Source organism: Onychostoma macrolepis, chromosome 18 (genome assembly GCF_012432095.1).
Source record: "Onychostoma macrolepis isolate SWU-2019 chromosome 18, ASM1243209v1, whole genome shotgun sequence".
In the NCBI taxonomy this organism is placed as follows: Eukaryota; Metazoa; Chordata; class Actinopteri; order Cypriniformes; family Cyprinidae; genus Onychostoma; species Onychostoma macrolepis.
The window spans coordinates 312,440-337,500 of record NC_081172.1 but is presented as its reverse complement, the minus strand read 5'-3'; the positions used below and the strand labels follow the sequence as shown (position 1 = coordinate 337,500).

At 40.7% G+C, this 25,061-nt stretch overlaps 3 protein-coding genes across 11 annotated transcripts in view; 2 read left to right on the top strand and 1 right to left on the bottom strand.

The window, feature by feature from the left end:
* Positions 1–1,542, top strand: part of gabpb1 (GA binding protein transcription factor subunit beta 1) — a 12,891-nt gene extending 11,349 nt beyond the window's left edge. For 3 of the 5 annotated variants that reach the window (XM_058750901.1, XM_058750899.1, XM_058750900.1), the window contains exons 7-8: positions 381–535; positions 1,155–1,542. In XM_058750901.1, coding sequence (XP_058606884.1) covers positions 381–535; positions 1,155–1,304 — 305 coding nt within the window. In that variant the 3' untranslated portion in view covers positions 1,305–1,542. The remainder of the gene's footprint in view (positions 1–380; positions 536–1,154) is intronic. The other 2 variants (XM_058750898.1, XM_058750897.1) reach the window with 1 other exon arrangement.
* Positions 1,543–1,622: 80 nt separating this feature from the next.
* On the top strand, positions 1,623–16,416 carry hdc (histidine decarboxylase). Of its 5 annotated transcripts, XM_058750894.1 has the most exons (14): positions 1,642–1,767; positions 1,885–1,952; positions 2,465–2,597; positions 3,434–3,606; positions 5,823–5,936; positions 7,285–7,407; positions 8,483–8,623; positions 9,051–9,194; positions 9,282–9,348; positions 10,033–10,195; positions 10,399–10,486; positions 10,565–10,663; positions 10,876–10,977; positions 15,102–16,416. In XM_058750894.1, exons 3-14 carry the CDS (start codon positions 2,570–2,572, stop codon positions 15,675–15,677), a joined length of 1,818 nt encoding a protein of 605 aa, XP_058606877.1. In that variant the 5' UTR covers positions 1,642–1,767; positions 1,885–1,952; positions 2,465–2,569; the 3' UTR covers positions 15,678–16,416. The 5 variants fall into 5 exon arrangements, with proteins under 5 accessions (XP_058606875.1, XP_058606874.1, XP_058606877.1 ...); XM_058750892.1 differs by having other exon boundaries at positions 1,623–1,952; XM_058750893.1 differs by having other exon boundaries at positions 1,643–1,767; positions 1,885–2,597.
* Positions 16,417–18,596: 2,180 nt separating this feature from the next.
* Positions 18,597–24,651, bottom strand: slc27a2a (solute carrier family 27 member 2a). The gene is given in 13 exon segments (XM_058751646.1): positions 18,597–18,831; positions 19,278–19,408; positions 19,482–19,562; positions 20,283–20,501; positions 20,631–20,718; positions 20,807–20,983; positions 21,688–21,812; positions 22,283–22,441; positions 22,513–22,635; positions 22,638–22,700; positions 24,241–24,323; positions 24,325–24,396; positions 24,398–24,651. Coding segments are annotated over 13 exon segments (1,713 nt in total). The 3' UTR covers positions 18,597–18,693.
* Positions 24,652–25,061: the final 410 nt, after the last annotated feature.

Below are 25,061 nucleotides of genomic sequence, written 5' to 3'. Positions count from 1 at the left end.
AATCATGTTTGTGTTTTTTCATCTTTAATGGAGCAATAGTGTTTAAGATATTGGAGCAATTATTGTTGAAAACACTAAGATGCACGTTAACATCCAGGTGACCGGTAAGAGTAATCATATCCTGAGTAGCACCTAATAATTCATACTTAGAAGCAAATTCTTTACTTGAGCATTCTGTAAATATACGAGTCCAACATGGCAATGATGATTGACTTGGAGTATTTCCAACATGCACAGTCTCCTGTAAGGGGTAGGTTTAGGTGTAGGGTTGGTGTAGGACAATAGCACATACAGTAAGTACAGTATAAAAACCATTACGCCTATGGGATGTCCCCACTTTTCACAAAAACAAACGTGTGTGTGTGTGTGTGTTCCTGCAGTGCTGACGGTGTCGGACACAGAGGTGGCAGAGGAGACGGTGATCAGCGAGGAGCCGTGTGTTAAACGTCAGCGTGTGAAGGAGGAAGATGACGATCAGATGACAGAAACACAAGATGTTCAGATCCAGCAGACGCTGTCGCTGGAGGACTTCCAGGTACAGACACACGTCCCACAGTTCCTCTCATCAACTTGTTTCTGATGTGTGCAATAACATGCTTTCCATAACATTCCTGTAACTCAAACAGGACAACATGCCGCTCGCAACACCACTGTCATGGGTTTGATTCCCAGGGAATGCGAGATCAAATGTGATCCTGGACCACAAATTGTTGTTAGGATAGGACAATATTTGTCTGAGATACAACTATTTGAAAATCTGGAATCTGAGGGTGCAAAAAAAACAAAATATTGAGAAAATCACCTTTAAAGTTGTTCAAATGAAGTTCTTAGCAATGCATATTACTAATCAAAAAGTTTTGATATATTTACGGTAGGAATTTTACAAAATATCTTCATGGAACATGATCTTTACTTAATATCCTGATGATTTTTGGCATAAAAGAAACATGTATAATTTTGACCCATACAATGTATTGTTGGCTATTGCTACAAATATACCTGTGCTGCTTATGACTGCTTCTGTGCTGCAGGCTCACAGACGTGTACTTAAATGCAATGCAAGTCTCTAATGCATCAATGAAAATAACATTTTTCATCAAATTAATCAAAGCAGTCATGAGCATATAACACACGTGACACTGTGTGTGCAACAGGAGAAAGTGGCTCTTCTGAAGCAGCTGGAGGAGGCGAACCGCGAGGCGCAGAAATACAGACAGCAGTTCCTGAAGAAGGAGCAGGAGGCGGAGGCGTACAGACAGAAGCTGGAGGCCATCACACGGCAGAGCGCCAAGAAAGCTGCGTGAAAACACGCCGGACATCAGCGCCATCCGCTTCTGTGACTGGATTGTTATCATTCATTTCCTTCAGTTCTCCCCATAAAGCGCCTCAGCTGTGGTGCTCATGTGGCTGACACGGGTTCGATTCTGACCCACATCACCGGTACCCTTCACCAGCCTTTGAATAAAGAGACAAAAGCCCCTCAGAACCTGAACGAGGATGTTTAATTGCGTAGTAATGTCAGATTCCATGATGCACAGTAAAAAATCAAAAGTTGAGAAAACTTAAAAGTTTAAGGCAACCAGCTTCAGAAGAGTTTTGAGTTTTCTCAACATGTTGCTTTCAGTTAATACCACAAAAAGTTGAGAAAACTCAAAAATCTCCTGAAGCTGGTTGCCTTAAACTTTTAAGTTTTCTCACCTTTTGATTTTTTTACAGTGTGTTTGAACTGCAGGTCACATCTGATCGAATCCTTCATCATCAGACTCTGTAAGACTCGTTTTCCTCACTGATAATCAGCATGTTTATAGTTTCCTCCTGCTCGCTGTTTGTGATGCATTTTCCAGGATTTCTGTCATAAAGATTCTTATTTTTAAACGACGGCAGTGATTTGGTTTCTTTGAGGAGGATCTGAGCGTCTCTCCGGCACTGATCTGCTGATTCACATCTAGACGGTAGATTATATCACAGCTAAAGCTGAATGAATGCACAGTAAAGGGGTGTTACAGTCTGAGCCAGCAGCAGTATTCCAGCATCTCCGGTGTTCAATTCAATTCAAGTTTATTTGTATAGCGCTTTTCACTCTACAAATCATTGCAAAGCAGCTTTACAGAAGATTTAAGTTTCTATTTTAAAATTCTACATTATATTAAGTAGTAGCTTATCAGTGGTGACTATCTCAAGTTGATGTCCATATGGCTGAAATGTACAGTAAAATCCTGAAGTTAGTTAAAGACGTAATCAAACAAACGGTGAACACAATTAACTGCAATGATTATATGTTGGGATTAAATTTATAGCAAAATTTGGTAGTTTTGTATGCTGTTTGAGGCTTGGCATCATCTGAGGTGTCTGTGTATTGCATTGTATTACAGTATTGGAAATATTCTTAGCTCTTCAAACACACATTGTTTTTTGATTCATGCCGTATCAGGGCTGCTCTGAATCAAAGCGTGTCTTTGTGTAGTTGGAGTGTTGGCGTCGTGGGCGGCTCGGTCAGCAGCAGATATAAGAGCGGATGGAGATCTGAAGCGGCTCAAAGCACGGATCTTCTCTTCCTCTGACAGACGTGATGCAGGCGCAGGAATACCTGATGAGAGGTAACGATCTGGATGATACGTGTCTTCTAGAACTGAACTACATGAATGAGTTTTTATATAGTTTTACAGGACACAGCTGATCTTATACAGCCTACGCGGTTTAGTTAAAAAGCTCTTGATTTGTACATAATTGACCGACGGTTTCTATCACTCTTACTTTCTGAATATGTGGACATTTTAATCACTTTAAAATGTTTGTATTGGTTGTCATCTTCTGAAGTATTTTAAGGTTATTTTATTGCATTAAATAGATTTCATATATGTGACCCTGGACCACAAAACCAATTTTCAATTTTCTGAATAAATAATCTTTCCATTGATGTATGGTTTGTTAGGATCGGACAATATTTGTCTGAGATACAACTATTTGAAAATCTGGAATCTGAGGGTGCAAAAAAATCTAAATATTGAGAAAATCACCTTTAAAGTTGTTCAAATGAAGTTCTTAGCAATGCATATTACTAATCAAAAATTAAGTTTTGATATATTTATGGTAGGAAAATGATAAAATATCTTCATGGAACATGATCTTTACTTAATATCCTGATGATTTTTGGCATAAAAGAAAAATGTATCATTTTGACCCATACAATGTATTGTTGGCTATTGCTTCAAATATACCTGTGCTGCTTATGACTGCTTCTGTGCTCACATATATGTTCACATATACGTTCTGCTGTAATATCTGTGTGTCTGTGCTCTTCATCTGTTGTTGTTTTAACTTTCCTCAAATGTTGTTCAGTCTTCTTGTATTGGCAATGATTTAAAGTAAACTTCTCACAGTGTTTGCACTCTTGTTTCCTCTGTTATGTGTGTGTGTGTGTGTGTGTGTGTAGGGAAGGAGATGGTGGATTTTATCCAGCAGTATCTCACACGGATCCGTGAGCGGCGGGTCGTTCCAGACGTTCAGCCGGGTTTCATGCGTCCTCTTCTGCCCAGCAGCGCTCCGTTTGAGCCGGAGGACTGGAGCAGCATCATGAAGGATGTGGAGAACATCATCCTGCCCGGGGTCTGTCCATCCATCTGTCAATATCTGGCCATCCATCTGTATCTGTCCATCCGTCTGACTGTATCTGTCCATCCATCTGTCTGTATCTGTCCATCTGTCTGACTGTATCTGACTATATCTGTCAATCCGTCTGTCTGTCTATATCTGTCCATCCGTCTGTCTGTCTGTATCTGTCCATCCGTCTGACTGTCTGTATCTGTCCATCCGTCTGACTATATCTGTCCATCTGTCTGTCTATATCTGTCCATCTGTCTGTCTATATCTGTCCATCCGTCTGTCTGTCTGTATCTGTCCATCCGTCTGTCTGTCTGTATCTGTCCATCCGTCTGACTATATCTGTCCATCTGTCCGTCTGTCTGTATCTGTCCATCCGTCTGACTATATCTTTCCATCCATCTGTCTGTCTGTATCTGTCCATCTGTCCGTCTGTATCTGTCCATCCGTCTGACTATATCTGACTATATCTGTCCATCCATCTGACTGTATCTGTTCATCCGTCTGTATATCTTACTATATCTGTCCATCCGTCTGTGTATATCTGACTATATCTGTCCATACGTCTGACTGTATCTGTCCATCCGTCTGTCTGTCTGTATCTGTCCATCTGTCCGTCTGCATCTGTCCATCCGTCTGTATATCTGACTATATCTGTCCATCCATCTGTGTATATCTGACTATATCTGTCCATCCGTCTGTATCTGACTATATCTGTCCATCCATCTGTCTGTATCTGTCCATCCGTCTGTGTATATCTGACTATATCTGTCCATCCGTCTGTGTATATCTGACTATATCTGTCCATCCATCTGTCTGTATCTGTCCATCCGTCTGTCTACATCTGTCCATCCATCTAACTATATCTATCCGTCCTTCCGTCTGTCTATATCTGTCCATCCATCCGTCTGTCTATATCTGTCCATCCGTCCGTCTGTATCTGAATATATCTGTCCATCCGTCTGACTGTCTGTATCTGTCCATCCGTCTGACTGTCTGTATCTGTCCATCCGTCTGACTGTCTGTATCTGTCCATCCGTCTGACTGTCTGTATCTGTCCATCTGTCCGTCTGTCTGTATCTGTCCATCTGTCCGTCTGTATCTGTCCATCCGTCTGACTATATCTTTCCATCCATCTGTCTGTCTGTATCTGTCCATCTGTCCGTCTGTATCTGTCCATCCGTCTGACTATATCTGACTATATCTGTCCATCCATCCGTCTGACTATATCTGTCCATCCATCTGACTGTATCTGTTCATCCGTCTGACTATATCTTTCCATCCATCTGTCTGTCTGTATCTGTCCATCTGTCCGTCTGTATCTGTCCATCCGTCTGACTATATCTGACTATATCTGTCCATCCATCCGCCTGACTATATCTGTCCATCCATCTGACTGTATCTGTTCATCCGTCTGTATATCTTACTATATCTGTCCATCCGTCTGTGTATATCTGACTATATCTGTCCATCCGTCTGACTATATCTGTCCATCCGTCTGTCTATATCTGTCCATACGTCTGACTGTATCTGTCCATCCGTCTGTCTGTCTGTATCTGTCCATCTGTCCGTCTGCATCTGTCCATCCGTCTGTATATCTGACTATATCTGTCCATCCGTCTGTGTATATCTGACTATATCTGTCCATCCATCTGTCTGTATCTGTCCATCCGTCTGTCTATATCTGTCCATCCATCTAACTATATCTATCCGTCCTTCCGTCTGTCTATATCTGTCCATCCATCCGTCTGTCTATATCTGTCCATCCGTCCGTCTGTATCTGACTATATCTGTCCATCCGTCTGACTATATCTGTCCATCCGTCTGACTATATCTGTCCATCCGTCTGTCTATATCTGTCCATACGTCTGACTATATCTGTCCATATGTCTGACTGTCTGTATCTGTCCATCCGTCTGACTGTCTGTATCTGTCCATCTGTCTGACTGTCTGTATCTGTCCATCCGTCTGTCTGTATCTGTCCATCCGTCCGTCTGTGTCTGTCTGTATCTGTCCATCCGTCTGACTGTCTATATGTATCTGTCCATCCATCTGTCTATATCTGTCCATCCATCCGTCTGTCTGTATCTGTCCATCCGTCTGTCTATCTGTCCATCTGTCCATCCATCCGTCTATATCTGTCCATCCATCCTGGAGTCCTGGTGAACCCCTGTATGCTGTAATGCTCCTGTCTCTCTGTCTCTCTGTCTTTCTGTCTGTAGGTCGTTCATTGGCAGAGTCCTCACATGCATGCGTATTTCCCTGCGCTCACCTCATGGCCGTCTCTGCTGGGAGACATGCTGGCAGACGCCATCAACTGCCTCGGCTTCACCTGGGTAAATACACACACACACACACACACACACACACACACACGCACATGCACATATACACACAGAGCTGGGTAGATTACTTTCCTTTGCTGATTCCAAATTACATGATGAAAATTGTTGTTAGTAACGTAATCCATTCAATTACACATTTTAGGTAATACAGTCAAACCAAAATTTATTCAGACACCTTCAGTATTTCTCACATTATCACAGTTTATTCACAATAGTTTAGAAAATGGTAATAAAATATGAGAAGAACTCAGAGTTAAACTGCGTCAGAACAAATTGATCTTGATAATGTCAGATAACTTTGATAGAAAGGTATGTAATGAATTCGTTTGAATAGCTGTCAGCTGTTAAATTTAAGTACAACATTAGATAATACCAAATTAGCTCAACCAATTACCAATCAATGCTTCATTTTGATTAATTTTGTTCAGTCTGTGGTGTAAAAAGGTTGTATTAGCAATTCAAGAAAAAACACAAGCAAAATAATTTTTATCTTTTATTTTTATTTTTTATCAGTTTTACTGGTAGTGCACTGTATGAAGAATTTTTGGATATAATGTGTCGCAGTTTACTTTATTTTGCTATCCTCACTTACATAAATGAACTATAGTGTCCAGCACCCGCTAGTAAAAAAATATCAAAAGTTATACTGTATCTGGTGTCTGAATAATTTTTGGTTTGACTGTATAATCAGAATACTTTTTGATTACTTTTAGGTTACTTTTGACCTATTTAGTTTTTCTCATTGATTTAAATAGAATGATTTTGTACCATATTGATATAAAAATGCAAAGAAAAAGAAAATATATACAATTTTGTCACGGTGCTAAATAAAGAATAACATTAATTTGTTCATGTTAGACACAAGTCTTCCAAAGTCATAGTAATACGTGATTAAATAACACAATGAATGATAATTCAAATAAAAATTAATGTGTTCACCAGTAGTTGATGCAATGTTGAAATGCTGAGAAAACACGTCATAAAATTTAAATGATTTTTGTAAATCCAGTGGTCAAAGTTTTCTGTGTAATTATAGTCACTGGACTAGTGACTGGTCTTTGTGTGAATGTCCACTAAACTATTTATTGCTATCGTGTGGATATGTAATCATGTAATCAATAAAAAGTAACTAGTCTGATTCCGAGTATTTTAAAATGTAATTTAATCTAAATACAAGTACTTAATTTTTGGAATCTGATTACGTAATCCATATTACATGTAATCAGTTACTACCCAGCTCTGTATACTGTACACACACACACACACAACGCTCTCTGTATCAGCCTTATGCCTCATGTTGAACAGTGTGTGTGTGTGTGTGTGTGTGTGTGTTCTGCAGGCCTCTAGTCCAGCGTGCACTGAGCTGGAGATGTGTGTGTTGGACTGGTTGTGTAAAGCGCTCGGGTTGCCAGATCATTATTTACACCATCATCCACAGAGCAACGGAGGAGGAATCCTGCAGGTATAAAACACAACTCAACCACACAAAACTAGCGTTACTGACCACCCCATAATGACCTGGACATCCCGGAGTCATTTCGTCCTGTATGTCAAGCTGACTGATCCTGAATCAGATGAGACTAGTGACTAATGTGCAGCACGTACAGTAAGTCTGCTTGCATTCTGATTCAAAACACGTTTCGTAAACCAGCTCGAGTCGTCTCCATGTTCAGGTGTGGAAATGTAATAGGTTACAGATTACAAGTTACCCTATTTAAAATGTAAGAAGTAGTGTAACTATTTCAATTACTTTATTAAAGTAATGTAACTGATTCAATTTGATTACTTTTCTAAAATTCTAATGAATGTATTCATTATTTTCAAACATTTAAACTACGTAGGATTAATCTTACAGTAGAACTCAACACTGATTACTGTCAGACTTTCGAAATCCTTCAACTCTTTAATTAAGATCATATTAATTAAATTTTACAGCACAGCCAGCACAAAATCAGACTTCATTACAAGATATAGTTTAATAGCTATGATACTGTTCTCGAAATCAAATCTTTGCATAGTTATCACAGGAAACACTGATATCTAACAATGCCTTGGAAAAAAACAGATGATCTTAAAAATATAAAAAGCATATGCATAAACCCAATGGAAATGAAACAGTTATGAAATAAGCATGTGTTCTATTCTGTGTCCTAAACTCCTGAAACATTAGTGTCTCATATTTTAAAGCAGTCAATGCAATTTGGGAAAGAAAATCTGAACGTGTGTGTGTGTGTGTGTGTGTGTGTGTGTGTGAAAATATATAGATGTAACCTCTTTTGGAATCATTAACATTTTAGCAACTGTAATTTAATTACACATTTTTTCTCAGTAACTCTAACAGATTACAGTTACATTTATTTTTAAATGACGTAGTTCCGGTTCATGTCACTAGTTGCTCCCCAGCACTGATTGTGTTTTGTAAGATGAAGTGCTGAAATAAGCTGGCTCTTATCTTCGTTACCCAGCCAGCTGCTGATGAGTTTTGTTGGGTGTGATGCTGTACAGCAGTGATGTCTGTAAATGGTTGGTGTGTGTAGAGTACGGTCAGTGAGTGTACGCTGGTCGCTCTGCTCGCCGCGAGGAAGGGTCGAATCCTGCAGATGAAGAGTGAGATCACACACGCCGACACAGACGAGTCCGTGCTAAACGCCAGACTGATCGCATACGCCTCGGACCAGGTGCTTCACCAGCAATCACACGACCTGCTCACTTTCCTCTGAGTTACACTCAGACACCTTCAGCATTGCTCACATCATCACAGTTTATTCACTATAGTTTAGATAAAATATGAGAAGAACTCAGAGTCAGAACAAATTGATCTTGATAATATCAGATAACTTTGATAGAAAGGTATGTAATGAATTGGGCTGAATAGCTGTCAGCTGTTAAATTTAAGAACACAATTAGATAAAACCAATTCAGCTCAACTAATTACCAAGCGATACTTTATGGAACTTTATACTGTCCTGCACCCACTAGTAAAAAAAATATCAAAAGTTATATCTGCTGTCTGAATAAGTTTTGGTTTGACTGTATGATGATGATTTATCATGTTGTTTCTGAATTATTGTCGTGGCTCATCGTGAAGTTGTGTTTGATCTGTAGGCTCATTCGTCTGTGGAGAAGGCCGGTCTGATCTCTCTGGTGAAGATCAGATTCCTGGAGACGGACGAGGCATTTTCTCTGCGAGGAGAAACTCTGCAGCGCGCCATCGAGGAGGACCGCAGGAGAGGATTCGTGCCTGTGATGGTGAACGAGCCTCAGATAATCAGCCGTTTAGTTCATTAATGTGCTTCTGTGTGACTGAGTGTGTGTGTGTGTGTGTGTATCCTGCAGCTGTGTGCGACGCTCGGCTCCACCGGTGTGTGTTCGTTTGACCGTCTGGATGAGCTCGGCCCCGTCTGTGAGTGTCATGAGTCAGAGCCGTGGAACTCTTCTGAAAAACCATCGCTTCTGTAGCTTCTCTTGCACTCAAGAACTCTGCTGCTGCTCTGTGTGTGAAGCTGGATCCAAAGAACAAACACTGCTTCTGAAATGTGTCTCATATTTACCATGATACTGATTGTGTGTGTGTGTGTGTGTGTGTGTGTGTGTGTGTGTGTGTGTGTGTGTGCGTGCGTGTGTGTGTGTGTGTGTTTATTTGTGTGTGTGTGTGTGTGTGTGTGTGTGTGTGTGTGTGTGTGTGTGTGTGTGTGTTTATTTGTGTGTGTGTGTGTCTTTGTGTGTGTGTGTCTTTGTGTGTGTGTGTGTCTCTTTGTGTGTGTGTGTGTGTGTGTGTGTGCATGTTTGTTTATTTGTGTGTGTGTACGTGTTTATGTGTGTGTCTGTGTGTGTGTGTGTGTGTGTGTGTTTTGTGTGTGTGCACGTGTGTGTTTATGTGTGTGTGTGTGTTGTGTGTGTGTGTGTGTGTGTGTGTGTGTGTGTTTTGTGTGTGTGCACGTGTGTTTATGTGTGTGTGTGTGTGCACGTGTGTGTTTATGTGTGTGTGTGTGTGTGTGTGTGCACGTGTGTGTTTGTGTGTGTGTGTGTGTGTGTGTGTGCACGTGTGTGTTTATGTGTGTGTTTATGTGTGTGTGTGTGTGTGTAGGTGTGCGTGAGGGTCTCTGGCTGCATGTGGATGCGGCGTACGCAGGTTCTGCTCTGCTGTGTCCTGAACTGCGATATTTTCTAAATGGAATTGAGTTTGCCGATTCATTCGTCTTCAATCCATCCAAGTGGATGATGGTCCATTTCGACTGTACGGCGTTCTGGTGAGAGACACTTATTTTTCCTGTTGGAAATTATAGACCACAAGGAGGAATTTACACATAATCTCTTATGTTCGCCAAGACTACACTTATTTGAAACAGAAATCTACTGTAACGTTATAAATGTCTTTACTGTCACTTTTAATGCATCCTTGAGTAATAAGCGTTAATGAACCTGACGAGTTCAGCGTTTGTTTGAACTGCAGGGTGAAGAATAAGATGAAGCTCCAGGAGACGTTCACCGTCGACCCGCTTTACCTGAGACACGAGAACTCAGACGCCACCGACTTCATGGTAGAGTCCCGTTGCACTCGTTCGAATGTTCATCAGTTTGTTTCCTGCTGTTTGTTGATCAGCGCTCGTCTCCTGCAGCACTGGCAGATCTCTCTGAGCCGCCGCTTTCGCTCTCTGAAGCTGTGGTTTGTGATGCGCTCCTTCGGTCTGAAGAACCTGCAGGCTCACATTCGACACGTGAGGAATATAATCTTTACAAAACTCTTAATAAATCATCACATCATCCTGTGTGTCTCATGAAACTCCAGCAGAAGTCATTTCTTAAATCACCGTAAGGCAAATAGTAGCATTGAACTCAACGTGTCAGTTTATGTTCGATCGGTTTCATGAACAGTCAAAGCTAAAGCTGCCGTTTCCTGTCTGTGATGATGCGTTTCCTGTGATGTCAGAGCGTGGAGATGGCGAAGCTGTTCGAGTCTCTGGTCAGAAACGACACAAACTTCCAGATCCCAGCGCAGCGGCACCTCGGCCTGGTCGTCTTCTGCTTACGAGTAACTAATCTAATAGCACCATACTCACATGAAATCATCAGAATAACACAATAAACACCTTGTTTATTGATTATTGATCAGGTGTCTCATAAAAACCCCTGCGGTGATATGAGAGGACGACACACGACACCGTTTCTGAATGATGCTTTATTCATGTGCCGTGTTCTTCATCAGTGTTTCTGTGCAGATATTGAAACATTCTTACATTAAGATACAGTAACATGAGATATAATGGTTTTCTGAGAAACTGGAAGTGAGTTAATTTTTTTCTGAGCCCATTCACAGATATTTGTTATTGTTTTAAGTATAAACTCACTTCATTTTCAAGACTTCATATCTTGTGTCATGATGCATCTGAAGTAAATATATATTGATTTAAAGGAGTCATATATGATGTGATTTCAAGTTTTCCTTTGGAGCCTTTGGCGTGTTTTAAGCTGTTTGTTATGGAGCGAATTTTGTGACAAAATTATGCAAACAAATCCAGCGTTTTGCAAATCAACACAATCTGCTTTGCAAAGAAACTCGACTTTCAAACAAACGCAAAGTGATTTGCAAATGCAGCGGTATGGACAAATATATGTATCGTGTGTTACATCTGTGAGACTCATTTGCCTTTTTCTGAGGAAACGGCTTGATTTTCTCACAAATTCAACTGAGCAACTTTCTTTTCCAAAAACAGCAGATGGTGCTGTCGGTCAAGTTACGCCAGTCCCCCGAGACCCCAAACACTACATAATTTTAGTTGAATTTTTCCAAACAGACTAAAATCTGCCGGTAAATTGGTTGAAATATGAAATATCTCCTTACAGGCCACTTTTAGTTATATATAAACATAAATATGATAATAAACTTAAAGTTGGTTTTACTATAGTAAAAGTGTGGTAACCATGTTTTTTTGCAGGTTACCATTTCTATAACGGCAGCTTTACTACAAGTACCATGGTATTTATTTAGTAAAACCATGGTTCATTTTCATAAGGGATATTAATGTTTAGATTATGTTTCAGTACATGTATATAGCTGAATCACAATAAAGCTCACCTGAACTTAAACTAGTTTGATTATAGTAGCCTATTTGCATAATTAGATTAGCATACTCCTTTCAGTAGGTTGTCTATGTGTAGTTTTATACTTGTTTAAACTTTTACTGCAGAGGAAGCCTACAACATTTCTCTCCACTGGAGGCTATGTCTCAGAATGACAATAACTCTATCTTGACCTAACGTAAAAATAAAATTCAAAACGCTTTCATTTTTGGTACACAATATTGTCGCTATCCACAATACATTTGCATTTTAGTGTTATATTGTGACATGATATATTGTTATACCCCTGCATTGTTTTGAATGTTGAACAATTGTATCAATATACTGTATATTCTATATCCCGCGATCCAACAGAGGATAAGAGGTTCGGAGGACGGATCTGTTTTTATAGAGAAAGACTGCAGTTAAATGTTCAGCATGTCACTCCTGATGTTTGAACTAATCAATCGTATTAATAACTTTACAGCACGTGTTGTGAATTCCACTGTCACTGTAGTAGAGTCGCTTTGTGAAAGCATCTAAATGGTTAATTATAGAGACAGTAAGACAGAAACTCACCTGTGCTCCGCTCTAAACAGGTGTTTCGGGTCTCGGGAGTGTGAGAAAATCAAGCCGTTTCCTCAGAAAAAGGCAAATGAGTCTCACAGATGTAACACACGATACATATATTTGTCCATACCGCTGCATTTGCAAATCACTTTGCGTTTGTTTGAAAGTCGAGATTTCTTTGCAAAGCAGATTGTGTTGATTTGCAAAACGCTGGATTTGTTTGCATAATTTTGTCACAAAATTCGCTCCATAACAAACAGCTTAAAACACGCCAAAGGCTCCAAAGGAAAACTTGAAATTTTATAAACTTGTGCATATATAAGATCCGTAAAGTTGCAAAGACTAAAGTCTCAAACCCAAAGAGATATCCTTCCTAAAACGCCTCATTCAAACACGCCCCACAGTTTTATAGAGGTTTTGCCTGTGTAGTGAATTGTTTTGAGTGTTTTGTAAGAAATCAGCTTCTGCTAGGAACCCCTCCACGTCTCCAGTGCCATGCGATAACTTACCTTAGTTTATATATTTTATATACAGTACAGTATGTGTGCCTCCTCGGCATATACCACATTACCATTCATTCAGTCCCTGTACGTAACGCAAGGACTGAGGAAAAGTGAAATATAGTGAACCTTTTAGTAATTAATAAAGAATTCTTAGATAATTCCGCAGGAATTACTTCAAACCTGAAACAGTATTCTAAAGTGAACCTATTAGTAAATAATTACTACATCATTTTGACTCAAACTTACACACACACAAACAAAAAAGCTATAAAAGTAATCTCAAACTTTGTAAAATACACAACACGACTTGTTTACAATCTTTATTTCAGATGAGAACATTTCTTAATACAGCGTATTTTATTCCGTTTTAACATGTATACTGCCCACATTTAAACTAATTTAACAAACATTTTATAATCAGAAGTGAAACGTTTAAAAGCCATCACGTAAAACGGAACAGGCATGTGCAGCTGACACTGCGAACCTGTTGTTTTGCATAAATTGACATTGATTTACATAAATAGATTGTAATGATTATATAGATTAAATAAAATGTACACAAACCTGTATTTCGCCAAAGACATGCACCAATTCAGCGGTGCTGCAACTTCCCTCTCCTGAAGAGGATGAAATGATGCCCGCGTTAACACAACACAAAAACTACCCACGACTAATAAACTAAAACACAAATATGACCCAACAGCTTCATCTCAGTGATTCGGTAAATAAATAAACAAAACATCATTTTACAGCATGTACTGTGTCTGTAGTAAGTTGTATAGTTATGGCAAGACAGTGGAGTTGGGGTTCCTTTCCGAAGCAGATTTCCTACAGAACATGCGCACAAAGCAATTAATTACCATACAGGCAAACACTTATGTACAATGATAATAATGAGTCCTTTTTGGTTTGCAGCAAACAAAATGCATATTTCATTTCCATTATAGGCTAATAATAGTAGTAGTGGACTGTAACAAAGTTGCTACTGTAGTAATACTTTGTACTTTTACTCAAATAATTTTGAGAATGAATAGCCTACTTATAATTTCACTGGAGTAATATGTTATTGGGTTATCTGTACTTGATTTGTGGGCCACAGCCTGATTATTACTGTAACTGTTCATTAGTAGTTACTTCATAGTTATTTTTCTTGAACCTTAACTAGTAGATAATTAATAATAGTTATGACAGAATACATTAGTTATTGATTAGCTAACTGTTACTTAAAATTGTATTACACCCTGATTAGTTAACACATCTTCCTTAGTAGTTAACAGTAAGTGAGTTAAGCGTTAATGAATGAACCTGTTAGTTCTTCAATAATTCTTTATTAGTTATGCAGTAAGTATTCTAAAGTGTTACCCAATAATGTACGGTATGTGGAAAATAATGTGTTTTTTGAACCTTAAACTGCGTAAACACATTGCATTACACCAAATACACACAATAATGCTATTTTTAGCATCATCATATGATCCCTTTAAGAATTTTTATTGCTGAGTTGAGCAAGTCGTATTTTGCGATGCTGTTATACACAGTCACATCCTTAGATACACCTTTTCTACCTTGTTTACCCCTAAAGTGTGCGACTTGTTGACAAGTTACCGTCGATGGTTTTGATCACATATTCAAATACTGGGTAACACTTTATTTCGAGAGTCCACTTTAGACATTCTACTAAGAGTAAGTAACTTTGCAACTACATGTCAACTAGCAGTCATTAGAGTATTAGTAGACTCTCTGCTTATTATCTTGTAACGCTTTATTTTGATGGGTCCACAACATACAACATACTGACTGTGAGAAGCTTCGCAAGTAAATGTCAGCTTTTTCTACTGACCCTAAACCTCACAGTCTGCTCTGAGAGTTAGTAGACATGTAGTTGCAAATGAATGAGAATTAGTTGATATGTAGTTGCTTATAGTTAGTAGAAAGTCTAAAGTAGACTATCAAAATAAAGTGTTACCAAATACTGCTGCTTTACATCCACACCGGTCACACAACACGTTCCATCTGTTCTCAGGCTGGAAACGGAGCGACGCAGGAGTTACTGCGCAAACTGACTAAATCAGGGCAGATGTTTCTGATTCCAGCCGCCATCGGGAACAAACTCATCATCCGCTTCACCGTGACGTCTCAGTTCACGAGCGCTCAGGACGTCCAGAGGGACTGGAGCCTGATCCGGCAGACGGCCAGAGAGGTGCTGCACTCCTGCGCTCTCTCGCGCCAGTCCAGCGTGCTCTCAGACGAGGACAACCAGAGCGAGGACGAGCTGAGCCGCATGCGTCTGGAGCCCATGATCGACGAGCGTCTGGTGCGGCAGGGCCAGAGACGGGCCACGCGCTCGCTGAGCTGCAGCGCCGAGCTCCCGCCCCAGAGAGTGCAGAGAGACGCCCCGCTGGAGCAGATCCCCGAGCGGCCGGAGCGCCGAGCGCAGAAGAGGCTGCTGAAGTTCCACAGTGTGCCCAGTCTGTCGCAGGTGTGGGCGCAGTGCGGCATGCAGCAGCTCTACCAGCCCTTCAGACGAGGATGGGTCACCAGCAGAGCCAGCTGCTTCAACTGCTTCCCTCTGGAGACCAGCCCGCTGCCCACCAAATAACACACACACACACCCGCATGCCCATACACAAACTTACACACTCTTGTGTACTTGTGCACACACATACACACACTCACACTTATCCACACACTTTCACACATGCATAGTCTTGTACACACACACTTGTACACACTTTTGCATATGCATACTCACATATTCATACTCTTGTACACTCTTACACACACACTCAATCTCATGCACACTCTCACACATGCATACTCTTGTACACACACACACACTCTCGCACACACACACACACACACACACACACATGTTTGTTTTTGTGAAAAGTGGGGACATTCATAGGCGTAATGGTTGTTATACTGTACTTACTGTATGTGCTATTGTCCTACACCAACCCTACACCTAAACCTACCCCTTACAGGAGACTGTGCATGTCAACTTTCCCCAAAAAAACCTCATTCTGAGTGATTTATAAGCGTTTTGAAAAGTGGGGACATGGGTCAATGTCCTGAGATGTTACCTTCAGCTTGTAATACCTGCCATACCTTTGTCATTATACACATCTATGTCCTGACTTTTCACAAAAACACACACACACACACACACACACATTCATGCACACTCACACTCACACACACACACACACACACACACACACACACACACACACACACACACACACACACACACACACACACACACTCACACTCACACTCACACTCACACTCACACTCTCACACACACACACACACACACACACATGCACACACACACACACACACACACTCATGCACATGCATACTCTCGCACACACACACACACACACACACACTCATGCACATGCATACTCTCGTACACACACACACACACACACACACACACACACAGAGCTGTAGAACAGTTTCTCCAGGACTCAAGCGTCAGGATGTTTTCAGACGGGCAGGTTAGTGCAGTACACTACTGTACCTGTGGCTATTAAGCGTCATCAGAGAACCGTGAATGTGTTGTTAAATGACTGAAACACTGAATCTCAGGGGAAGTTTAAGTGAATATTTTAGGATGACAAAAGGTTTGGTAATCCCTGATGTAGACAAAAATAATTCATGCCTGTAAAGTTACAAAACATTTACATTTTTGCTGTAGCAGATCTTCATGTGCTCATCATGATAATAAAAGCTTCTGGTCTATGTCTGAAATGACTGAACATCAGTTCTGTACATGTGTGAGATGATATGAACAACATCTTCCTCTCTCTTCACGTGTGTTTAAAGCATCCCATAATGCACCTGATGAAATGATGACTGTCCAGAGCTGGAATCTGGTCCTTTTAAACTATTTCATTTACCCAAATATAGCCACCCATTTGTAAATGCTCTAAATGGTTTTGATTATCCAGGAATTAAAATAACCCCTAAAATAAGCCTCCTTAGTTCAGCTAATTATGAACCTTTGATGGCTAAATTATCTGAAGATACGACTAGATGCACTTAAAGAACTAAAAAAAAGGACAGATAACCCATTTGTAAAAAATACCATTGTAATCTGGAACGAAGCCCATAAATATCTTGGAGACCTCCCAATGCTTTCCCGTTTTTCTCCCATCTGGGGAAAGGATCATGATTAGATTGAAAGATTTGTATGAAGACAATATATTAATGTCATTTGATAATCTTGTAACGAAATTTCACATACCTCAGAAACACTTTTTTTAAGTATTTGCAACTTTAAAGAATTCTACACAACTCCCCCCAATGTCAATATTGGAAACATTTACATTGCAAGATTGCTACATTAAAGGGCAGATTACCCAGTTATATAACATATTAAGAGAAAACCATAAAGAAAGCTCTGAAAATAAAAGGCAAGCATGGATTCGAGATCTACGTATGGATATTTCACTAGATGATTGGAATACAATTTGTTTAAATGCACAAACACAAACTTTGAACTCTCGGTTGAGACTCTTACAATATAATTGGGTAATGAGAACTTATATAACCCCAGTAAGATTAAATAAATTTAACCCTAATATCCCTGATCTGTGTTTTAAATGCAATAAATTTCAAGGTACATTTTACCATTGTGTATGGGAATGTGAGGAGGTGCAGACGTTTTGGGTAGCGGTGACTCAATATGTTTCTCAATTTACTTCCTCTCCAATTCCTCTAAGTCCTGTATTGTGTGTATTGAGTGTGTATGAAGAGGATTGCTCGTTGCCCACTAAAGAAAGAAAGTTGGTGGATTTGTGTCTGTTATAAGCAAGACGATCCATTGCCCTGTGCTGGAAAAATACCAATCGCCCTTCCATCGGATTATGGCTGAAAAACTTAAGAAAATGTTTGGCTCTTGAAAAACTTACATATGTAATTAGAAAGAAACCCTTTGTTTTTTTTATATCTGGGAGGTGTTTTTAGACTTTGTTAAAAATGGAGATATTGAAGATGCTTTAGATGTGTGAAGTTATGGAATATTATTATTGATTGATTTATTTGTTATTTAACCTGTCTGGGGTAAGTTGTGGGGAAGGATGATGTGTTTTTGTAAAAAACTCAATAAAGATATGTTATACATTTACCCAAATATGATGATCCCCTTCATAAATGATAAAGGTGGCTTTATATTTTCATGTGTACAGATACATTTATGCTGTATATGAAACGCTGCAATGACATAAAGAAGTGTGATGTTATAAAAACATGTTTTCTAAATTAAAAAGTTCTTTGTAATTATACAAAGTAGAAAAAAAAAATTAAAATAGTCTGCAAAATTAAAAAAATGTATTAGTGTACCATTTATTTATTTAAAATCTTTTTTGACTGAATATTAGAAATAATATTAAGTTTCAGTAATATTGGATTTCATTCGCGTTGCATGTTTTCCAGACATCTAGTGTTTCAGAGTTTGAGGACTTCACTGTTATTCGAACGTGTACGATTATAATAAGAAGAAGGAGCAGATGTGTAAACATGATATATTATGTATTAAATGTATTAAAATCATAATCTCGGTTTACGGTTTTGTTTCCAGCTGAATAAATCCGGTTGTGTGTTCGTCAGAGTCTCATGTGTCCGGTCATGATGGAACTGTAAAGCTCCTGCGTCATCGCCACAAACGTCTGCTGCGACTCGTCCAGGAAGAAGAGTTTACTCCGGATGACCTGTTTGAAGGTCCCCGTCACGTCCAGCTCGTCCTGCGGAGGAATAAACCACACTCAGGTCACACTGAGGTCAAAACATACACACACTGAAACTGAATGGAGTTCTGTTAGCCATAAAAGTGATGTGTGTGTGTTTAGTATATAATCGGCACGAGTCCATAGATGTGCTTCCTCAACTGTACAATTCCATTCATTATCACAGCTGAACTGACTCCTGCAGGCTTCAACAGCTCATCAGTGTGTGTGTGTGTGTGTGTGTGTGTGTGTGTGTGTGTGTGTGTGTGTGTGTGTGTGTGCGTGTGCATGTGTGTGTGTGTGTGTGTGTGTGTGTGTGCGTGTGTGTGTGTGTGTGTGTGTGTGTGTGTGCACGTGTGCATGTGTGTGTGTGCGTGTGTGTGTGTGTGTGTGCGTGTGTGTGTGTGTGTGTGTGTGTGTGTGTGTGTGTGCATGTGTGTGTGTGTGTGTGTGTGTGTGTGTGCCTGTATCCTGATGAAGTGTGGTCTGGCGTACGCCGGCAGGAGGTTCTTCATGTGTCTGTATGTGGCAGATCCGTCAAACTCCATCCCATCTGTGAGCTTGAGAGCCGCCATCCCAATCCGTCCCTCGTGACCTGAGAGAAACACATCAAACACCTGAGACGACCGGACAAACACTGCTCCTCCATCAACACCGAAGATCCTGACCTGGTACTTTCACACCGTAGACGGCTGCGGCTTCAACAGAATCCAGCATGAGCGACATCTCAGACACTTCAGTCGTGGCCAGAAGCAGGAATTACTGGCGTGCGACGCGGTAACACTTTATTCTGAGCGTTCACTTTAGACGCTCTACTATCAGTGCTGGGACGGTCACTTTGGAAATGTAATAGGTTACAGATTACAACTTACCCTATTTAAAATATAAGAAGTAGTGTAACTATTTCAATTACTTTAATAAAGTAATGTAACTGATTACATTTAATTACTTTTCTAAATTTCTAATGAATGTTTTCAAATGTTAATCATTTTCACATAAAACACATAAAGCAGGCCGGATTAATCTTACAGCAGAACTCAACACTGATTACTGTCAGACTTTCAAAATCCTTCAGAACTTTAACTTCAATTACGATTATAATAATTTCATTTTAAAGCACAGCCACCACAAAATCAGATTTAGCGTTTAGCGTTTAATCGTTTAGATTTTCATAAGTAACATTTTTTTCTCAGTAACTGTAACTGATTATAATTACATTTATTTTGTAATTAAATAACGTAACTTTGTTACATGTATCTAGTTACTTTCCAACACTGTTTACAACTCCATGTCAACTACAGTATTCATGGACTGCCTGCTTAATATCTGCTCACACTTTATTCTGATGGTCTTCGACACACATTCGACTGACTAGAAATAACTTCAGTGCATGTCAGCTTTCTCTACTAACCCTGACCTGACAGTCTACTAATGCTGGGTTTGCTGACATGTGGTTAACCCGTGTTCTTCATTCACTGAATCTCACCGGAACGTGTCTCCAATGCGGTCCTGAAAGTAAAGGAAGCCGTCGCGGTCGGCTAATATGAGATCTCCAGTGTTGAAGTACAGATCTCCTTTCTTAAAGACGTTCCTCAGCTTCTTCTTCTCCGTCTGCGCATGGTTTTTAGCGTAGCCGCTGAACGGAGCGATTTTATTGATCTTTGCCACCAGCGGCCCGGTTTCACCTGAACAGCAAACAGACACACAGCAGCCGCTCAAACACAGTTCACTTTAATACAGTTAATTATCATGCATGTTGTTTCCAGATGTTCTGGGTTTCCTCCGGCATCACTGCATCACTTCTGATGGTTTTACCTGCGCGACCTCCACACACAGCCCAGCGGGGTCTCGCACCGGCTCCTCCGTCTCCGGATCAAACTTAATGAAGGTGAAAGGAATGAGCATCTGCACACACACACACACACGTTCATCAACATCCACATGAGCAGAATCACGCTTACAATCATAGTTAGTCCATGAGTGCATTGTGGACCTTGTGGATGGCAGTCACTCTCCCGATGTAGTTGATGAATCCGATGTTTCCCTCGGTGGCTCCGTAGCACTCGCAGATGCGCACGTTCCCGAAGCGCCGCAGGAATTGCCCCCATGTCTCCGCTCTGAAGCCGTTCCCCAGAGCCAGACGCACACGGTGATCACGGTCACGCTCGCTCTACACACACACACTTTAAACTGTCACAACAATCAAAGGCCATCCTTCTGTTCTGTGTGTTTTCACTCATTTTCAGTCAGTATTGACTGTAGATGTGACATACAGCAATGAAGTTGTTTTCAAGGCTGGATGAACGTCAGTCTGCAGATTTGAGTTGATCGATTTTATAGAAAATCAAGAAGTGTGTGATTATGGAAGACCGTTTCCACCACTAAATAAAAATAAAACAAGACAAATGCAACTTTATATAACTTTGTGAGTTTTTGAAGGGTGATGTTTTGTAGTATTTGTCTTGTAGTAACTTGGATAGAAACTACAATGTGGGGGATTAGACTCCTAATCTTAGTCTAATAATTCTATCATGCAATTCTGAGAAAAACAGTCAGAATTCTGAGAAAAAAGGCGAAATTGTGAGAAAAAAAGTTGCAACTACCTTTTTATTTTTTATTCAGTGGTGGAAAAGGGCTTCCGTAGTATGATGGGCACGGACAATGAATCCATCCCGTCACAGCAGTTTCTGCATTAGTTTGTATTCAGAATTTAGTGTGTGATCCGTTTAGTGCATCATGTCCAAAATTCATCGAATGTGTATGATGCCTAGTGTTGTAAAACCTCTTCAGATATCTGAAGTCATGTAGTGTGTTCCAGTGTTAGGGATGACACACACACACACACACACACACACACAGAACAGAGGCGTGCACCTTGGGCGTGTTGCACAGGTAACGCATGACCTCTCCAATGTACTGGATGACCGTCACCTCATGCTCCCGACAGTCGTCCCAAAACCGAGACGCAGAAAACTTCCTCCTCAGCACCACTGTGATCCCTGAAACCACAGACACAGATGAATGAACCACTTTAATCACTCAATCAGAGACGTGCAGCTCAGATGCAGTGTTGATGTTTAACAAAAACGTGAATAAAAGGACCTGATGTGAAAACAACTGAATTTCTCAAAACATCCAGTCAAACTGCCAATGCTTTGGTGTATTCATGCACTGATTACGTACAATTATCTGCTGCTTATGAACAATAAATTGTATGCTCTCCTCAAAGAAATCTATTCATTAGTTCATTGCAAAAGTCATAAAATGAAAAATGGGTGATTCTGTTGTCATATTTTCTATTAGCCTTTTTTTGTAAATGTGTCCTGAATTGATTGATCTTGACTTTCAAACAGGTTTCCACTTCATTTGACCTGCAGATGGATGACAGGACAGCAGGATCTGAACATGCAGCAGAACCAGAGACGTGCGGCCCAGCAGACGCTCCCGAGTGTGTACTGTGATGCCGTACCCCGCTCCATGGCTCCGGTGAGGCCGGCGAGGAAGCCTGCGCTGTGGTACAGGGGCAGGCAGATGTAGAGGACGTCTCTGGAGCTCACACCTGTCATGCGCTGCAGGAACGACGTCAGCCAGAGTCTGTGGTGGTTGATCACTGCCGCTTTAGGAAGACCTGCAACACACAGATACACCTGAGCAAGAGTCGCACCTGCCTCACACACCTGAGAGAGAGCGGAGACTCACCTGTGGTACCCGAGGTGTAGATGTAGAGGGCGGGGCTCTGGATGCTGACGTCACGCCTCAGGCTGAGGGGCGGAGCCTCTTCTGACGCGCCGCGCACCGCAGCTGACAGATTGACGATTCCAGCTGGAGCACAGACACGCCGCGCATGCGCAGAGACGGCAGAACCTCGGACACCGCCAGAGCCAGATCTGCACACACGCAAGATGCTATAGAGCAGGGGTCAAACATACGGCCCACAAAGGTGTCCAATCCGGCCCACTTGATGATTTGAACAATAATATAAAATAAAAAATAAAACATTATTTTGAAAATTAAATAAAGTTCGTTCACTGCAATATTTCATTTTTAAGTTGAAGCAGAATAAATAGCTTATTTCTTTGAGTTGAATGTTACGCCTCAGGACTCTCTAGAATCTCTAGCAGCACGAAGATAGGAAGACTGGAAGTGTGGACAGGCTATTTGAGGAGAAATGGATAGAAAGGTTGTGTGATCTCAACGCAGACAGGTAACGTTATGTTTAATCATAACCTGTTGCTGTGGTTTAATATTAAACGACGCTGCGGAGCACTGGACAGCTTAGCATGGGGAAAGTAAATGAGCTAGAGCTGTGCGATATTCATCATGTACTAATACTGAACTGTTGTTTTAATGGTGTGTGAGCTGACATTTTGTAACTTTGCAAGTGCATTGGACTTTTGCAAGTTTTTCAGTGCAATCAGGCAATCATGATATAATTCAAGATATGGAGGCAAAAATGTCCTGTATGAGTTTTTGTTTATAATATTTATGTCATGATGGTTAAGTAACGTTAACTTTAACAAGACTGTTGCTTTCCTGAATGTCAGCATGATCGCAAATGAACTGATTTTATACAACAGCTCAACAAACAAGATGCTAGTATTAAGTGTGTTACATTTTAGTCACAATGCTGTCTGTTTATCTCTGTCTCGGCAATTAAACGTTTTTAACAAAGCCGGAGTAAGACATTTGAGTTTTGAATGAGTCAATGGATCACTCAACTATATGAATTGATTTACACTCGTGTTGCTTTAAAATAACTACAATTATTTTAGATTAATTTAAACAATTTAATTTTTGGGGAAATATTTAGATTATTTTTAGAATTTTTTTAATGAAAAACTCTCTCCTTCATCCCATTCTGATGCACACGGTATATTCATGCATTTATATGACATTTACAATCAGAAGCGTTTCCAAATTTTCGCAAGAATTGCATTTTGTCAAAGTAACCGACACCACAATTATATAAAGTTCCTTTTCATCATACTGTATTTGCATTCATTTAATAGCATCATTTGCACTCATTTTTTAATGCCTCTTAAATTCTGATGTTAAACTGATTCTGAAGAAAAGTAGACGCTGAATTAATTTCAAATGAATCCATATGAGAACAATTGTACATTTTAACCAGAAAAGAACATGTTAGTTTGGCAAAACATCCGAAAACTTTAAAAATCCTTTGAGATTGAAGGTTATAGATTGATTGATTGATTGATTGATTGATCTGATTGATGAGTGTGTGTGTGTGTGTGTGTGTGTGTGTGCGTGTGTGTGTGTGTGTGTGCGTGCGTGCGTGCGTGCGTGCGTGAGTGAGTGAGTGTGTGCGAGTGTGTGTGTGTGTGTGTGTGTGTGTGTGTGTGTGAGTGAGTGGTGAGTGAGTGAGTGAGTGATAGATCAGGTTCTGCTGGTACTGAAGCTCGTGTTCACCTGCATCAGTGATGAGGGCCGTGGCGCAGCAGCAGTCGCAGCAGTGCAGCAGAGCTCGACTCCTGAGGTTCGTGTTCAGAAGCGAGTTTGGCGAGCGCGAGCCACGTCCACACGTACTGGGGCGCGTTCCCGTGAAAGAGCGCCACGACCTGACCCACGTGCACGAGCATCGCGGTAAGAGAAAAGCTCGCCCTCGAACACGAGAAAGCGCTTCTGCGGGTGACTCCGCGCGGCGTCCGCGAACCGGTCCAGAATCGTGTAGCAGGGCGTTCCGCGGCCGAACCGAGCCACCAGCCTCCTGACGTTAAACGTTCTGAGTGCGAAAATAAAGTCCTGAGTAAAGTACGGGAAACGAACGTACAGAAAAAGTAAGCAAGAAACGGCCAACCCGAGGAGAACCGAATAAATCATGTTGATGGTCTAAAGTTTAAAGGTTCGAGTGACCAATCAGCGGAAGGAGGTCACTGACCGCTGCCTCGCTCCTCCAGACTGTGACCCTGAGACCCATCTCGTTCTCTACCTGAGCAGGTGAGGAGGAGGAGAGAGGATACGCCACCTGATCCTCCCCTTCACATCTGTCACACTTTCTTTTTTTTTAATTATTATTATTTTTTATTTTTTTTACAATCGCTAGGACGCATTTCTCAAAACTTTGGGTCAAAACTCTTCACACAGCGAGCACGACATCAGTGTCTGCGGCTGAACTGTGGATCATTTATCGTTGCTTTGGCACAAAGAGCATTCAGTGACGACATCTGTCAAATTACATCAATTCTTTTCTCGCTTCGACACGAACACTTAATGTGCCATAGACTACAAGC

Bases quoted from the DNA above. Each gene is read 5' to 3' on its own strand.
- hdc (XM_058750892.1), top strand. From the start codon at position 2,570: ATGCAGGCGCAGGAATACCTGATGAGAG. The intron at 2,598-3,433 runs GTAACGATCTGG...GTGTGTGTGTAG, and splicing joins GCAGGAATACCTGATGAGAG to GGAAGGAGATGGTGGATTTT. The intron at 10,664-10,875 runs GTGAGGAATATA...CTGTGATGTCAG, and splicing joins TGCAGGCTCACATTCGACAC to AGCGTGGAGATGGCGAAGCT.